General features: G+C 50.6%; 1 protein-coding gene across 1 annotated transcript; it reads right to left on the reverse strand.

The window, feature by feature from the left end:
* Positions 1-3599: 3599 nt before the first annotated feature.
* PRELP (proline and arginine rich end leucine rich repeat protein) lies at positions 3600-17610 on the reverse strand. Its single transcript, XM_081495038.1, has 3 exons — positions 17445-17610; positions 9065-10047; positions 3600-6203 (listed from the first exon to the last, which is right to left on the reverse strand). The coding sequence occupies exons 2-3, from the start codon at positions 10029-10031 to the stop codon at positions 6028-6030; spliced, it is 1143 nt and encodes a 380-aa protein (XP_081351164.1). The 5' UTR covers positions 10032-10047; positions 17445-17610; the 3' UTR covers positions 3600-6027.
* Between the last annotated feature and the right edge of the window lie 371 nt (positions 17611-17981).

Below are 17981 nucleotides of genomic sequence, written 5' to 3' on the forward strand. Positions count from 1 at the left end.
GGGGAGCCTCACAGCTTCCAGGGAGGCGGGAACTTTGACAGAGAAGTTATGACCGTCTGAGGGGCCTGGGTAGAAGGGGAGCCTGGGGAGGGCGGGGAGGACAGGGAGTGAGTCAAGCCAATGACTTCTCTCTTTCCTGACGTCCAGCCGTTTCTTCTCCTCTTTCCTCAGCGGGTCCCTCACGTCACTGCTCTGCTTGGTTGGAAAGACTTTCTTTCTCCCTCCCCCCAGCCCTCCCTTCCCAGCCCCACACGGACCCCTCCCACCTCCCACCTCATCCTTTCCTCTCTCTGTCTGCCGTCTATCTCTTTTTCTGGCCCACCCTCTTTGAGGGGGCAAGTGGCTACCACCCCTGCAGGGGACAGCCACCCCTCAGATCCTGCACTCTCCAAGAAGAGAAGGCAGCCGTGGGGCTTTGTGGAGGGACGGAGCTTGCCTTTCCCACTTTCTTCAGCCTGAGAGTGACGAAGCTTTGGTTTCAGATATGGAATCCAAAGATTTAAAGAGGCTCAGCTGGGGTACTCTGACCAGCACCACTACCTGCCACCTGGACTTCTGATATGGGACTATAAGTGCACAAAAATCACTACAGGGAGAGAGATTCCAAGACGAGATGAACAGGGGATGCAGTAGAATTTGAAAGCCAGCTTCAAGCTATCTGAAGCTATCTCCATCATTATGGAGAGGAAGATACAGAAAACTCTCCAAACTTACAAGCTTGGGCCCTAGTAAAGCATTTCCTGATCATAAACACCAGAAAGCATCGTGGGGGTCCTCAGGTGTCTGAGAAGAATATCCCCACTCCGGGGTCCTTACCAAAGATGCACTTCTCGGGAGAGACTCTTCTTTCCCGGGCGCCTTAGGCAAGCCCCTGCTGAAGGCTGTGGGAAGGAGCTCAGACACCCTCCTCCTGATTCTGCCAGCCTGTGTACATGGTTTGCCCAGGTTCTTAGACGATGCTCCTCCTCTCTGCTTCCTCCCACTAACCACGTACTGAATCCCAGCTGCATGGGTCTCAGGATCGTTAATTAATCATTAGGATCATTTAATCCAAATCTTTTATAGTACAGGTGGAGAAACAGAGGCCAAGCAAAGAGAGGTGACTTGCCCAAGATCACACAGAGCCAGGGTCAGGTCCTAAATCCTTTATTCATATGACCCCTGCCTTCTTTGTCTCACCCTAGAAGTCCTTGAGGCCATGTGTCTCTGTGCCCTCAGAACAGATGGCTCTGGCAGAACTCATCTCTGCCCTGGCATAATACCTGAAGGGGCAGAGCTTATAGCCTGGCCCAAGGGGCAGAGCCTGGCTTGCAGTGTTCCTGGGCACCAGCTGGAATGGAGGGGCTTTCCCAGCCCAGAAACCTTGTCTCCAGAGCAAAATCTGTTCCTGATCCCCCAGCAGCCCCCCGCATGGGGAGAGTCACAGAGGGCTCTGCTGGTGGAGAGAGACAGCCCTGGAGCCAGGAAGGTGCCCAGGAAGCGGGAAGTGAATGCGGTCGGAGGTCCTCAACCTTCTTCACAGCCAAGGCTCTGCGTTCAGATCCCCCGGCCCACTCCAGTTAGCCGGGCGTCACCCCTTCCACCGCCACACCGCTTGTTCCCTGAGAAGAAAGCAGTGTGACTGCTCCTTCATCTCCCCTGCAGTCTGCCCCCACCCTCGTTCTCCCTGGGCCGCACCCCCCAGCACTTCTGTTCTCAGGGTCTATGGCTGCAGCCCCTGCAATCCCTGCTCTCTGGCTCTCCCGCTCTCGGCAGGCTTTTGGAGTCATAGTCCTGCCGCCCATGCTCCAGTTCCCTGCTTCCCTGTCCCCCGGCTGAGCCGCTTCTGATTCAGGCTTCTCAGGCTTCAAGTGCTAGACCCTTTCCCCCTCCTACTCTCGGCTTCACAAACACACCGGACACGCTGTCTGGTTACCATGGGTTTCAGGGAGGGTCCATGGTGTCTGTGTGTGTGTGTGATCTGTGTGGGAACCATCTAACCATCGTGTGTGTGTGTGTGTGTGTGTGTGTGGGTGTGAGGGTCCATGGTGTGTGTGTGTGTGAGGGTTCACGGTGTGTGTGTGTATGTGTGAGTGTGTGTGAGGGTTCATGGTGTGTGTGTGTGTGAACATCCACGGTGTGTGTGTGTGTGTGAGGGTTTGTGTGTGTGTGTGTGAGGGTTTGTGTGTGTGTGTGTGTGAGGGTCTGTGTGTGTGTGTGTGTGAGGGTCCACAGTGTATGTGTGTGTGTGTGTGAGAGTCCATGGTGTGTGTGTGTGTGTGTGTGTGTGATCTGTGTGGGAACCGTCTAACCATCCTGTTGTTGTTCCAGGCAGCTCAGCCCTGGAGAGCCACTCTAATCCGAGCCTCATTAGGAGAAGCAGGAGGCGTGATGATGGAGTGGAAGTGGCAGGCCCTGGGGACAGAGGTCTGGGGCAGGGTGACCCTGTTGCTTCCCTATTCGCTGGGCACAGAGAGAAAGAGAGAGGGGCAGAGGTGGAAGTTTCAGGAACCCTCCTGCTTTTTGGACAGCAGGGGTCTATTCCCTGCCGAGGGCTTGTAGCCACATAACTTCATGACTGGAATTCATTCCTCTTCCTCTCTCAGACACACACACACACACACACACACAAGGTAGACTCCATGTCTTCTGATCTTTTTCTCATGCTGGTTCCCTTCTTTCCTGCTTATGTGCTTTTTCCTCCTTCTCCCAGCTGGCAAAATCTGATTCAAATCTTAAGATCCAGCTCAAATGATAGGAACCATTCTGGTTTCTCCTAGGCAGAAGTAGAGACCCTCTCCACAATGCTTTTTGTACCCAGCATTATTGCAAACACTTAAGACGTGCAATTAGTAATTCATGGATTTTTCCCTTTATGAATTCCTCAAGGGCAAGGGGGTATATATTACCTGTCCTTGAATTCTTAGCTGGAAACGTTGCACATGGTTGATACACACTGAATACTTGCTGAATTGAACTGAAGGAGGAATTTAGGAGGCAGGGTAGCAGGAGTGGGATCTGGCAGTTTTTTATCCAAAAGAAGGTGGTGTAGTCCGGGAGGATTACACAGCTGGTTCCGAAACAAACCTTCCACCTGAAGAGAGATTCCAGGGCATCCTGATCTTGCCCCTCTGTGAATATCTGCATGGCCTATAGACCATTCCAGATGAAGTGGTTGGCCCTTTGCTCACTGCGCTTGATATACCTCCACCACACTGTTCTGTTCATCTTACACTACTGGTCCTCAACTAGTCTGTAAGTTTTGTCTGGTTAGGAATGGAGATTGGTTTGTGTCTTTCTGTATCAGTCTCAGCATTGAGTATTTGGGAGACCCTCAACCATCTAGTATCTGTGGATTGAAAAGAACTTGGAGCTTCACATGCAGCTGTCAGATTTTTTTATCTGACTTTAGGAATTATTTTTTTTGTGACAGTTGTGAATTTAGGGGAAGTTCACCAAGAAAAGGTTTTGGAGTCATTTCCCTAGAGTTTCTTAGGAATAGGATCCTATCTCTACCAGTCTTCTCAGAGGCAGTAAGGTTGGAGGCAGGGGGAAAAAGTGGCAAGATAAATTTAAGATACTAATCTCACCTGTTTACATTGTCAAATTCAAGCAGGATATTTTTCATATCACTTTATTTTCTCTGCTGTGAAGCGTGATGGAATGTGAAAGTTGTTTCACAAAGTTGTCATGATCTTCAAGAAGGAATAGATGTAGGTACAGAGTACACATACACACTTATTTACACATCTGTATGTGCCTATGCCAACAGCACTGAGAGGATGAAGTTGTATATGGAGGAGGCGGCCTCCTGAAACCCAAGGGAAACCAGCCCGTTGTGTGTGTGTGGTACTGTACAGCCAGTTCAATTTCCTCTGATTTACAGCTGCAGGGAGCTATAGGGGAAGCCGGCGTATTCTAGGGCAATGCAATGATGGTGAATTTGTTGCTGCTGAAACAAAACAGTTCAGGTTTGCAGGAGCAGGGGAATGACCCCTCCTCCCTGAGGAGTCCTGGGAGCTGTGCTCATTATCAGAGGGGCTGAGGGTACAAGGTGGAAGTAAGATACAGAAGGGGGGCTTATCCAAGCCATAGCACCTTGGCTACAATATAGCTTGACTTTAAGCAAGATCTTTGGAAAAGCTAGCTGCAGCTACAAAGAATGAAGCAGTTGGATGGGAACATGGGGAGGAACTTGATGAAACGGGCCCATTTTCTGTAAATTAGCAAAAGAGAAAAATTAGAATAAAATGGAGATTTCTTAAAGTTAGGGACCTAGCTTGATCCAATTTCTTAAACATCTCTGGAACTTTTCTCAACCTAACTTGAGAGTGGGCACTGCGTCCTACTCATTTCTAGGACATACACCCCCCAATCCCACCAACATACACTTGGGGGCTGTAGGAGGGTGGCATCTCCACCTACTAGAGGGAGGAAGGGGGAGATGAAGGTCAGTCAGCTCTGGGGGACTCGGGCTTCCCTTAGAGGCCTTTCACACATTGCTCCCCTGGGCCAGACTGGGGGGTGGTGTGTGTGAAAACTTTGGAGGAAGGACAGTCCATACAGGGAATAAATTATTGGAAAGGAAGGGGATAATATTTAGGACTTGTGCTGCCTTAAAACATGGTCTAAAGGGTGGAGCTGCATAGGGAACATGAGCTCCAGAGGGTCCTTGGAGAGGTACCTTAGCCACTTCCTTAGTCTACCACCTGAAAGCAGAGAGCAGAAGGGACCCACAAGGTGAGAGGGCAGAGGGGAATAAGCCATATCCTCTTCTGGGTTCCTGAAGTTTCCCTCTTGGGTTCACTCATATGGGAACCAGGTCCCCTATCTTGGTACTTCTATACCTGTGTGCCCTATAGACCCCAGAGGAAAGAGACCATGGATATCACCCATGGCTTTTCAAGTGGGAACTTGAGGCCAACTCTCGACCTTGGCAAATCACTCCAGAAAGATGATGAAGACACAGGGGCCAGCTGTGGGCAGTATCAGCCACCAGATGTCACTGCTGTGCCTGGCTGACAGGGGAGGCCGCTGCACAAGTAGAAGAGGGTTCTGGGAGATTTCCAGGCTCTCTGCCGTTTCTGGAGCAGTTTCTCAGGAGCTGCTCCCCAGCAATGGAGGGGCAGGGCCGTTCTCCCTGACAGAGAGTGCATAGCAGGGCAGGGTTGGTGGCTCTGTCCCCTCCCTGTGGATGTTGCTCCTCAGGCATTGGGCCTCTTGTCCAGTGGCCAAGGGGCCATCTGCACCCACACGGGCCATCCTGGGCTCTGACTCTCAGCCTTCTCCTACTGGCTGGTTCCTAGGTTTTTGGGCCATTCTTCTGCAATGTGCTTCCCTGCTCTTACTGTTGGCACAAAGGGGCTCAGCCAGGAGGCTGCATGCCGAGAAGGAGGCCCCATCTCACCCTATGAAGGAGCAGTAGGTGCGGATCCCTGTGCACATCTCCAAGCCTGCGCCCTTCTTCAGCCATTCCCTTGCACTTCCTTTCCAGAGAACCCAGGCTGGCAGAGGGCGGGTGCCTGTCTGGTGCCCGTGAACAGGACAGGGCAGCAGCCGTTTTGGAAGATGGGATCCTTGACCCAGGAGGCCTGAGTTCCTCAGTCTGTTTGGGTCAGAGCTGCCCACAATAGAGGAGTTTCCAGCAGGACTTTCCAAACTTCACGTCTAGGCTGCCCCTGACCATTCTCTGCTTGCTTTGGCCAGGACGAGAACCAGATTTCAGTCCATGGCCCAGGCTAACCCAGGAGTGATGAGGGGAGGAAGAGAGTGTGACATCTTTAGACATACACCTGTGCTTCTGGGACCAGAAGTTTGGATGCACAGCAGGTGTTTTTGAACTGGGTGGACCAAATCAAGCCTTTGGAAATCTTGTTCTAGCAGCTGCAGGGGCAGCAGAGTATGTGGCTTGTCCCTGACTCAGGAAGGTGGGATAAGAAAGGCAAAGCTGGGAGCAAGAAAAGGAGACAGAGCAAACAAACTGTGGGCATGGGCACCTGGGCCTCCACATTCAGTGTGGCCGGAGGAGCTCCAGGGGCACAGGAGGGCCTAGATGACCACGGACTGCAGCAAGCGGAAGCACATCATGAGGTCCAGTGGGATGGGCGGCTTCAGGTAGTTCCCATCCAGCCGCAGGTAGCGGAGGTGCGGCACGTGCTCCAGATCCGAGGAGAAGTCCTGGAAGGCAACTAGATTGTTGGGGCAAATTTGGGTTCCATTGATTTCTGCAGAGAAAGAAAGGGAGAAGTCAGCAGGAGAGGTGGGCAGGGGGTCAGGCCAGATAGGGCCAGAGGCCAAAACGTGGAGGGAGAAGAGGGTGGACAAGGATAAGGACCCTAGAGATTTCTTCTCTGGAACTGGCTGACCGATTCTCAGGAACATGCGACCATGAGAGATTGACCCTAACTTCCAGGCTTGGTTTACCCATATGTAAAATGAACTAAGTTGGAACTGATCAACAATTGTTATTGGAAACTCACTCTAAAGAGTCATGGAGGAAGTGAACTTTGAGCTGACCCTTCAAAGATAGGATTAACACTTAGAGACCTGGGGATGGTGTTCTGATGCTGTGACCTAACTGAATGATGTTGTGGAGGGCAAAAAGCTCTCGGCAGAGTTTGGAACCAGTAAATAGTACAATGTGATGTACTAAGCAGAGTAAACTGGAAAGGCTCCAGTTGTGGCCACCAATTATAGAAGACTTTCAGATATTTCACTAAGGATGGGGTCTTTGATTTCTAGTCTGAGTAATGTCACTGAGCAGGACTGCTGTTATGAGAGGGATGGTGGGATATATGAACTGGTGTCCTGCGGGGGATAAATCTGGAAGGGCCCTACGATCAGGTTTATACTGTAGAAAGATGAATCTGGCTGCATGTGGAGAAACAGTGGAGGGAAGCAAGATCTGAAGCCAACAGTGGATGGATTACCCTGGAGGTTTTCCTGTAAACAGGATGTGAGACTTGAGGGTGGGCAGAAGATGGCTACGTTTCTGAACTAGGGATGACAGGAAGAGAAAGGGGGACCAGGGATGGGCACCGGGCCCCAGTATATGATGGAGCTGTTGATTCTGTAGTGATGACTGATGCTGGGGAAAGTGAGCTACAAAGCTAAGAGATGGGCAAATGGAGGTAGGTTTTCCAATGGAAGATGAGTTTCTGTTTTCCCCTTCACCTTTTGTTAGATGACATGAGGCATGCCATCTTCTAAAGGAAGCTTTTTAATCTCCCCAAGCCTTGCTTCTTTTATCTTCTGTGGGTGGGTGGTTGGTTGCTCTTCATCTTCTTCTTCCTCTTCCTCCTCTTGCCTCTCTCCCCTTGCTTCTCTCTTCAGCATTGGAGTAGCAGAAACAGCCCTGACATGGATGAATTTTCTTCCTATGACCTTTGTGGCTTTGGACTTTACCCCCCTGATGTGCTGTTCTAAAATCTGTGAAATGGTGAGTGTGGATGGAATCTTTCTGTCTTCAACCTCAGAAGGCTGGATAACCGCCCTCCTCCTGCTGCAGCCTGTTTTTATCCACAATCTGGTAGAAACTTGTCAACTATTTATTAATCAAGGTATCCTTTCTGTCCAGATTTTTGGCCTATACAGCCTCGTGGGAGTAATGTGTTCCATCAGTTTGCTACCTGCAGGGTAAAATTAGACAGTTTTCCCTTTTCCTGAATTTCTTTCTTGCAAGATTTAAGAAGCCTTCCCCTGCTGCTCCTGCTGCTGCTGCTAAGTCGCTTCAGTCGTGTCCGACTCTGTGCGAACCCATAGACGGCAGCCCATCAGGCTCCTCCGTCCATGGGATTTTCCAGGCAAGAGTACTGGAGTGGGGTGCCATTGCCTTCTCTGGAAGCCTTCCCCTACCTTTGTGTAATTATCTCAGATGAGTGAATAAGCCTGTTCTATCATCCACTTGTTTTGAGATTATAGGAATTCAAAAATTCCCTCTCATCCTTTGGCTTGAAAGCTAAGGATTCCTAATATTATTTTAGGAGTGCTTCTCTTTCTCCTTGGTCTCCATTCCTACAGCTGCTGCATTCATTTTCTGGATGCAGCCTGATTTTGTCCAGTGACGAGAGAATATTCTCTCATTTGTTTTTAAATTGTTTTGCTGATGGTCTACTCCGATCTGATGTTTTTGATTGGGCAAAGCTGTCACTTCCAGTCTTTTTTCTGGCCTACAATTTTTATCCAAAACCCGAGACCCTGTAAATGTAGCTTAGGCAAATTCTGCGTTGAGTGTACTGACTTTTATGACCAAATCTTTCAGCCTTCCAGATAGATTCAGAAAGCATCCACATACAGACATGTTCTTCTGACTTCCACGTCTTTTCCAGTCGTAAACTCTTAGTATGGGGCTTCCCTGGTGGTTCAATTGGTAAAAGAATTCGCCTGCGATGCAGAAGACCCAGGTTTGATCCCTGGGTGGGGAAGAGCCCCTGGAGAAAGAAATGGTAACCCACTCTAGTATTCTTGCTGGAAAATCCCACGGACAGAGGAGCCTGGCAGGCTGCAGTTCATGGGGCTGCAAAGAGTAGGTCATGACTGAGCGACTAAACATGGGCACTCATAGTACATACAGAACTGCCTCTCTGTGTATGTTTTTACAGACTCTTTAAAACCTAGGCTCAGGCTTGGGAAAAAGCCTCTTTTCTCATGCTGCCAGCTTCTGCAGTGGACAGGCCCAAGACATTCCAGACTCAGCATCTAAATGTCACCATTCTTTAGGAGAATGTCCAGGACTGTATTTCACGTCTCCCTTACCTACAGGTCTGGAGGGCAAAGGAGCAGGGGCTGATGAGAAGGGCTGGAGGCAGAAAAAGCTGTTACCCTCCAACCATAGTGTTCTGGGCACTTTATCTGCATTAAACTAATAAGTCTTCATATACATTTTGTGCCATTTTACAAATGAGGAGACTTCCCAGAGAGGTCAGATATTCTTTGAAGGTCGCGTGGGCTGCAAGTGGAAAGACCAAGGTTTGAAGACTGTGCCAGACTGTGTGCTTTTGCGTCCACAAGCATGAGGCTCGCGTGAAAGCAATGAGGTGGGAGAGCCTGCCACCCCCTCCCACACCGCCCCAGCCCCCCCACTCACTCTCGATGCTGTTGTTGTTGAGGTACAGGTGCTCCAGCCTGCTGCTGATGGCGGGCACACTGCTGATCCTGTTGTGTGACAGGTGCAGCACCAGCAGGTTGGAGATGTTGAATGAGTTCTTGGGGAGGCCCCGGTCCGAGAGCTGGTTGTAGTTGAGGCGGATGAAGGCCAGGTTGGGGAAGCCCTTGAAGTACCCACTGGGGATGGCCTCGATTCTGTTACTGTCCAGGTAGAGCTGGTGGATGGCGGTGGGCACCTTGGGGGGCATCTTCCTCAAGGTGTTATGGGCCAGATTGAGCTGCATGAGGTTCTTGAGGCCCTGAAAGGTGTCGGGTTTGAAGACACCATCACTCAGCTTGTTGTGCTGGAGGTCCAGCAGCAGCAGGTTCTCCAGCTTGCTGAAGACCCCGGGCGGGATCCTGGAGATCTGGTTCTGGCTCAGCCTCAGCTGCTCCAAGTTCCGGGGCAGGGCTGCGGGCACCTCTTCGAGCTGGTTCTTTTCCATGTAGAGGAACACCAGGCTGGGGAGTTTCTCCAGCACCCTCTGGTCCACCTTTCGAATTCGGTTGTTGTCCAGATTGATCCACCTCAGGCCCGTGGCATTCTTGAAGGACTCTACCGGGAGCTCACTGATGAAGTTGTTCTGGAGATAGAGGTAATGGATGCGGGATGGGATGACAGGGACCTTTCGGAGATTGCGGCTGTCACAGTAGAGGGCGGACGGGAAGTCAGGGGGGCAGTAGCATTCCCGGGGACAGTCAGGAAAGACTGATGGGGGGCCTGGGGGCAGTGGGGGAGGCAGGTCTGTAGGCTCCGTTGGCTCATCGGGCTGCGGAAAGCTGGGTGTGGGCCTGAGTCTGGGTCTGGGCCGGGTCCTCTGTCTGGGTCTTGGTCGTCTTGTTGGCTGGCCTTGGGCCACTGAGGCCAAGATGAGAAGTGTGAGGAGCCAGCAGAGGGATGACCTCATGATCCAGGTGACGCACCTGTGGGGAGGAATGCAGGAAGTCATCAGCCTGCTGGGCCTCAGTAAAAAGAGCACGTGTCTTTGCAGCTGGAGTTGGCTGGGATGGGCTTGTGGGGAGCTGTGGGATGGACCTGTGGAAGCATCTCCTTGCTTGCCTGTATCTAGCAGCTGAGAAAGCAGCAAGGGTTTGAGTGTCTGGCTCCCTTTCCCAGAGGCCCAGGCACTGATGTGCTAAAGTGTCAGCCGTCTTGGCAGAACGCACTGGGCTGTGAATCAGGACTCCCAGGGTTTCCTGGATAACACCCTTAACCACTCTAGTCCTCAGTCTCCTGGTTTGCAGCATGAGAAAATCATCTCTCCCCATATAGGAGAGCTGTAGAGTCCTGGGGTATTACATCTGGAAGGGTCCTTACTGGTGCCATAGCTCAGTGGTTTTCAAACTGTGCCCTATTTCTGTGGAGTCCTCCTGAGGGAGGGAGACCAAGGGGATGGCCCTGGGGGACCCCCAGCTCACCCCTGTGCCAACCTGAGGAGCTCTGTGGTTTTAAAATCTGCTACACATATTAAGGGTTAGCTGATGCATTCATTTGAAAAAAATGTAGCATTGCTAAAAGTGTTTTGAAATTCATAAAGTCCAGACTCAACTATTTGTAAAAACTGAGTACTGGAGGGGAGTAGTAGCTTATCAAGGCCAGGAAGCTATATAATAGCAGACCCAGGACAAAGCCCCATGTCTCCGTGGGCTCAGTGAGCTCTTGGGAAGGAAGTGCTGCAATCCCCTTGCTTCTGCATCCGCTCACCCCTCCTCCCCAGGGCTCAGCTCAGAGAATGCTGCTCTTTGCCAGCAGGACATACACCAAGAATTTCTCCCCAGATGTGGAGGCTCCTGGAGAAACAAATAAGGAAGCAACTGAAAGCTGTGAGGAATACAACAGACTAGTGAATATAACAAAAAAAAGAAGCAGATTCATAGGTATAGAGAACAAACCAGTGGTTACTAGTGAGTGAGTGAAGTCGCTCAGTCGTGTCCGACTCTTTGCGACCCCATGGACTGTAGCCCACGAGGCTCCTCCATCCATGGGATTCTCCAGGCAAGAATACTGGAGTGGGTTGCCATTTCCTTCTCCAGGGAATCTTCCCAACCCAGGGATTGAACCCGGGTCTCCTGCATTGAAGGCAGATGCATTAACCTCTGAGCCACCAGGGAAGCCGGTTACTAGTGGAGAGGGGCAATATAGGGATAGGGGATTAAGAGGTATAGACTATTATGTATAAAATAAGCTAGGATATATTGTACAACATGGGAAATATAGCCAATATTTCATAATAACTATAAATGGGTGTAACCTTTAAATATTGTAAACCACTGTATTGTACACCTGTACTTAGATATCAACTATATTTCAATTTTTAAAAAAGCTGTGGGGAAACCACTTTCATTTCTTCTGATCTGGTATTGCTGCTTCCCATATGCATTGGAGTTGATGGTATTGGGGTGGGATATAAAGAAGCACTTCCTGCCTGCCTCAGAGACATAGTGGAATAGGTTGCTGAAGGATGCTCTGGGGTTGCCCTTCCTATTGGTTCTGATGATGCTTCAGATAGGGCCATGTGGTTTGAGTCAAATTAGGCTGAGGAAACTGTGGTAGACCCAAGGCTTCAGACACAAACTGGCATCTCTCTCAGACTTCCTGCCCTGGCTGGCTTGGGTTGCCTGTCCTTTCCCCTCCCAAGGTCCCTGTGACAGCCTCTCTAGTCTCCTCCGGGATCTGTTTCCATGTTGCTTCCAGTGGCCCTCTTTCCTGCTTCTTCACAATGTGCAGTCATCTGCCCCTCCCCTTCCTAGGGCTTGGGACACTTTGGAGATGCAGGTTTCTTGGGGTTCCTTGAGAGAAAGGGGGCTGGAGTGTATCCTCAGCTGCATCTGGACCCTGTGATCACTGCCTCTGCTTCAGGCTTCCCCTCCTTCTTTGGAGACCACATCGGTTAGGTTCTTCCCTTGTGTGAACCAGTACTGGCTTCCTGCTAGCTTTGCTCAAAGCTAGCTCAGTAGAAGCCCCTCACCAGATGTTTAGCCTGAGTCTGTTACTCAGAAGGAGCTGAGTGTGACAAGAAACAGGGACGAGGGCAGGGCTCACCCTGGAGGGACGAGGGAGTCTACCTACACCTGTTACACACCTGCCCTGGACACCCAGCCCACACACGCTCACACAGACACTCTTCTCCCTGTGCCACATGTGTGAGCAAATGCATACGTCCCTCTTCTATGTGCGTGCGTGAGTCCTCATAGGGTAAAGAGTGTGGAGGGAAAGGAGAAAGAAGACAGAGGGGAGGGAAGGGAGAGGAGGCTGCCCTGCAGCTTCTGCTTCTTCTCCTCCTTCCTCTAAGGTGGCCTCTTCCCAGGCAGACCTCTCCAAGGGGGCCCAGGGGGCCATTTCCCCTGGCCTCCTATCACAAAGGACGCTGCAGTTAGGTTCTTGGCTTTATCTCCAGTTGTGCACATAACAATCTTGGGGATACATCAAAAAGACTGAGGTGAAAAGACATTCATTGTAAAACTAAACTTGAGTCTTGTTGCCAGACCCCACACCACTTGTAATTGGTGAACTATCAATGAAAATATTACAAGTTCCATAATTTTCTTGAAAATAGCACAACAGTGTTACACATGGATTTTAAACAGTTAAAGCATTACATTAGTGTGCTAAAACCAAACATTTTTAAATGTCCCAGTTTTTGTGACCTTGAATTTTTTTTGCTTTGGCACTTTTTACTTCCTAACCAGCTGGGAGCCTGACAATGAGCAACAGGTCTCTTGTGGAGTGAGAAGCCCCAGGAAGGCTTCCCAGCCTTGCGGAACCCCATCCTCTTCACTGCCTTGGTCAGCAAGAGCATTTACCAGGCCCTGGGCCTTGAGTGAGCAAGCCACGCCTGTGCGGAGGGGCAGCCACTCCGTGATGCAGCCGCTCTTGCGCTGTGACGTGAGGCCTGGGCAGCACTTGGCCCCTGTCAGGTGTGTCAGGGTCACGGGTCAGTCACAGCCCCACCCGACGGGCATGCCTCCCACCCCTGCCATCCCCATGAACACAGGCCATCCTCGTCACCACCTCCTGTGCCAGACCCTTCGGGGCCTTCTCTTATCTCCCCAGCGGTCCTCTGACCCATCTATGCTCCAGACCTCTGGGGGCTGGCCAAGCTCCTTTCAGAGCTGAGACAGTTCTCAAGGAGAAGCTCCTGGGCCTGTTCCATGGAGAAACTAGGCCTGTTGAATTCCCCTGCTCTTAGCCCTGGGGCTGAACCATTCTGTGTGTGTGCGCACACGCTCCTTCCTTGAGGAAGCAGTGCTCATTTCTAAGGCTTTTCTCATGGGACAGTGCTCCTTCCTGATGGAGCCTGGGCTGTCCCCACAGACTAAGTCTCCAAACCAGAATTTGGGACAGACGAGAAGTCCCTGGACTCCAAAAGGAGCCATAGTCTCTCCCACAAAGCCCAAAGTCACACCTTCTTATGTTCCTGTCTTCGCAAGCACACCTCCCCACTTTCTGCTGGGCTGAGCTCACTGCTTGATCAATGAATGCATGTGGACCACCTATAACCACTGACCTCCTGTAACCCTGTTCACCAACACCTATTCTCAAAAAGCTGCTCATTTGTGAGGGGAAAGCAATTGCTTTGACCAACCCAAAATTCACTCTCCCATTTAAGAATGCTTTTTAAGAGAGTTTTAAATTCAAATTTCATTTTCAAGTATTAGAGGCTTAGGCTTGAATCCTGGCTCTGACCCACCTCCTCAGGCCCAGGGTCCTCAACTGTATGAGGATCAAATGAGATCATCCACATGAAGGCATGTCACAGTGCATAAAATCTCTGCAAATGGCAGGGGTTTCATTTATTCATTTATTTGTTTGCAAAAGAACATATCCTCTCAAGAGACTCTGATTTTTAAAGTGAGATAGCCCTGTCCCTCTTTAGCTCATAAATTCATTCATTTAAGGTTCAAACTCCCAGGACTCTTGCAATGTTTAGCCTCAGGGCAGGGTTGGGTTGAGGTTCACTTGGGTTTACCAAATCATAAGGTAATTGGCTTTGTATGGAGAGAGCCTGGGATTGGGGTTGAGCTGAGAGTGAGGTTGGGTGTGTCTCCTTGGGGTAAAGAAAGATGACTCCACACTACTTCCTGGTGTTCTTGTCAGATTTCACATCCTGCTCATTACCCTGAGCCTCCATGGCTTAACCCAGCTTGTGACCCTACCGTTGGAATGGGGCTGCCCCTGCCAGAGCCATGCCCGTGCACATTGGGATGACCCTATTTTTTGGTTTCCTACTTTCTGTCCTAAACTCAAACTTCTGAAAGCCATTCTATTCTCTGTGTCTTCCTGAAGCCCGCAAGGGAGTTGGAAGCCAGGAGAATCAGGCAGTCTCTGCCCAGTTGTTAACAGAGGAGTGAGGCAGACCCACCTCAGAGTCTCAGCTGCCTGAGACTCTTCCAAGGCCTCCAAGTAGGCGTTGTGGGGTTCTCGGGTAAGGCAAGAGCTAACACTGAGGCATGATGAATTAAGCATATCACCAACTCACTGTCCCTTTCTTGGGGAATGAAATCAGAATAAGAGTAAGGCTGACTGGGGCAAAGATGAAGAGAGCATCATGGTGCAAACTAGGCAGAGGGTGTGGGGTCCCCACCCAGCCACCTCTGCCTATAGTGACGTGACCCTGTTCTCAGCCTCACTTCCCTTACCTATAAAACACAGATAGAGAACTCTTCCCTGTCCCTCTGTTCCTCATCCGGTTATTTTCAGAAGTAAATGTGATAAGCGACTTTAAAAAGTGCTGCAGATCAAAAAGAGCTAAAAATAAATCTAACACTCTAATGGAGAAACCATCTGTCTCCCCAGTGTCTACCACAAGGCAAAGTGTAAACACAATGTTTTTTGGCCTCAGGCCACTAGTCCAGAAGAGCAAGTTTTCCATTCTAAAGGCAAGGGGAACAATTTAGGGTGAGATGGCTCCTCACTATGTCCTTCTCTCTGCCTCAATCCCCTAGCTTTTCCACCCCGTGAAGAAAGCCTACAAGAATCTGTCTGATGTGTTGAGTGCTTATAGATGTGGGTCTCAACCCTGCAACTCTTCAGCTGTTTAGCTGGGTACTCGGGAAATCTCTTACCTCTACTAAGCTTCAGTTTCTTCATCTGTAAAATGGGCATACTAACACATTTTTATCAGGTTATTTTGAAGGTTAAGTGAGTAAATGTGCAAAAAGTAAGTGCTCAGTGAATGTTAAGCTATTATTGACATTATTTCAAAGTAATGGGGTCTCTTTCCCTTCAGCTTGGCCAGAGGACAGCCGTTCCCTCCACTGAATGGTGATCCTTGCAGACGGTTACTTGGATTTCCACCAACTCTCCTACACAGAGCAAGTTCCTCCCCTTTCAGGCCCGTGAGACCACACTTAGGTCTCAGAATCAATTAATTAGAGAAGCCATAGATGCCCCCAGCCATTTGGGGAATGTTCGCTCTGTCCCTCCCCCTCACTAACACCCGCTCCCATCCCTGAGCCTTTCTGCAGCAGCTGCGGGGGTGCTGACCAGGGACACTGCAGGCTGCTGTCCTCAGCTGGCTGTGGAGTCCCACTGTGACTCATGACTTCCCCTCCCAACCTTTGGTACCTGTCCCTTCCAGCTTCCCCCAGAGGCCCAATGAGTGGGGCTGGCCCCGGGGGAGGTGGAGAGGGAGCGCAGACCTTGTGGTTCAGTCTGTGCAAGCCCACCAGAGCAGACAGTTATTGGGCAGGAGGAGGGGATCTAAAAGGGGTGGGGAGGAGCCCTGCACACTGCCCCTGGGGGCCCAGGCAGGCGGATTAACAGGTAGGAGGAAGCCTAAGCTCTTTGGAGCTACCTTGGGGGAAATTGCCTTCTGGAATGCTCCCTCATTACACAGCTGCCAGTGCTTACAAGAAGAAGAGCAGGCGAGAGCTCACAGGAGGTCTTTCATGTCCCCTCAGGTGCTTGCTTCTACTCTGCAAAAGAGGTGGCCCACTTGAGACACTCTGAAGCTGCTCCATCAGACAATCCTTGTCCGGGAAGCCACACAGTGCATCTGCCCAGCTAACGCTGCCAGAATCCTGGGCTCTGCAGTCCCACACACGTCTTCCTCAGGCCTCTGGTTCGGGTTCTCAAACCCTAGCTGCCTCTCACGTCCTGAAACAGTAGCAGATTCTTGGGTCTTGATCCCGTGGGTCCAGATGTCTGTATTTCTAGTGAGCACCTCTCACCCTACCCTGCACCCAGGAGATTTCGAAGACCAACCATATTTGGAGACCCTCTCCTAGCCCATGCCCTTCTTGCCTTGGGATAGCACTCTGCATAATCGAAGAGCAATGAGCTGGGGAAATGGAGAAGGTCACCCTATTTACAAAATTCAGTTTCCCACTTCAATTTTCCCCTCCCTTGACTGATTAAGGAATTAGTCTTTTTTCCTCTCCCATAGGGAGCCCTTGCCAATGTGGGATTATGCTGAAGTGGCTTTAAGAGAATTCTTTTCTGGCTGCCTGCCGAAAACAGAAATGAATACCCCCAGTGCTGGGAATTAGTACCTTTAAGGGTTTGGAGTAGGGTTGCTTTCTTCTCTCTCTTTCCAAAAGAAAAGTGGTTTGGACTAGTGAGGCAGAGAAAGTCAGAGCTACTGGGAATACACTGTGCAGGTTAGAAAGCTGCTTTTTCTCTCTCCCATCCAATTAAGTTCTGAAGAACGAAGAAATCTTTCCAGCCCCTGCCGTTGTTCCTGCTCTGCCTGGACTCACGACACATGATTTCTCTGGCTCTGCCACCTCGGTGGGCACGTTCTATTTGCTCTCGGGAGCAGCGTGCGTGCGCGCCTGTGTGTTCCTGCCAGGGTCTTGTCAGTGTGCGCTCTAGCTCTGCATGTCAAATGCCGTCAGAATGGAGGTGAATGGACAGGATGCCTTCACACCGTGTGTGTATTCGTGTGTGTGCATGCGAAGTGAAAGTGCAGCATCTGCGTGGCACATGTGTGTCCCTGTGACAGTGTGTGACAGAGCATCAAAGGTGCAGCAAAATGGGTTCTAGAGTAGAGTTTCTATGGGAACCCAATCTGCAGAAATACTGTGTGCAGCATAACTGCTACAGTACACATCTGTACCGGGAAAGTTTAACTTTTGCAACAAGCCAATTCATGGGTGCAGAATGATGAAGAGAAGGAAGAGGGTGGAGAAGAAATGAGGAAGACTGATTTGAGCTCCTTTGAAAGGAGAAAAATCTGGTAGAAGAAAGGAAGGAAGGAAAAAAGGAGGGTCAGAAGGAAAGAAGGAAGGAGAGGACAGAGCCTGGATTAGGAACCTGGCGTGAATGGAGCGGGAAGGAGCTGGCTGGAGACCGGAGCTTTCCTTCTCCAGACGCTTACCTGAACCACCTGCCTCTCCTCTCAGCTCTGGTTTGTCTCCGGCGAGGTGAGGCGAGACTGCCTCTGCTCCCCCCACCCTCAGTGGAGCTGTGGCAGCAGAGAGCCAGCCAGAAGTTCTGGTCTCCCAGTGGTGTGTGCGTGCTTGTGTTTGCCTGACTCTTCCTCCACCAGATCCTATTGGGATAGGGAGGTTAGGTTAGGGGAGGGCCAGGATCATTGTAAGTAGGGAGGGGAGGAGGAAGGGAGGGAGGAAGGGAGGGAGGGAGGGAGGAGGGAAGAAGGGAGGAGGGAAGAGAGGGAGGGAGCTTGGGAGAGGAGGAATGACAACAATAAAGTCTTTATTTGGCAGCCAAAATCCCAAAGACTCCATCCACACACCATGCCCACTAACGGACCCGTTTTTAATAACATTTCCTTCTGCTGCTGCTGCTTCTGGGAGGGAGGTTGTTTGACCCATGTTTGGAAAACAGGCCAAATTAACAGAAGAAAAGGAATGAAAGCAACCTCTGTGCAGGCGAGAACTGGATGGCTGGGTCC

The sequence above is a fragment of the Giraffa tippelskirchi genome, chromosome 5, assembly GCF_054371585.1.
Source record: "Giraffa tippelskirchi isolate mGirTip1 chromosome 5, T2T-mGirTip1v1.2.pri, whole genome shotgun sequence".
NCBI classification, from domain to species: Eukaryota; Metazoa; Chordata; class Mammalia; order Artiodactyla; family Giraffidae; genus Giraffa; species Giraffa tippelskirchi.

Bases quoted from the DNA above. Each gene is read 5' to 3' on its own strand.
- PRELP (XM_081495038.1), bottom strand. From the start codon at position 10,031: ATGAGGTCATCCCTCTGCTGGCTCCTCACACTTCTCATCTTGGCCTCA. The intron at 6,204-9,064 runs GTGAGTGGGGGG...CTTTCTCTGCAG, and splicing joins CAACAACAACAGCATCGAGA to AAATCAATGGAACCCAAATT.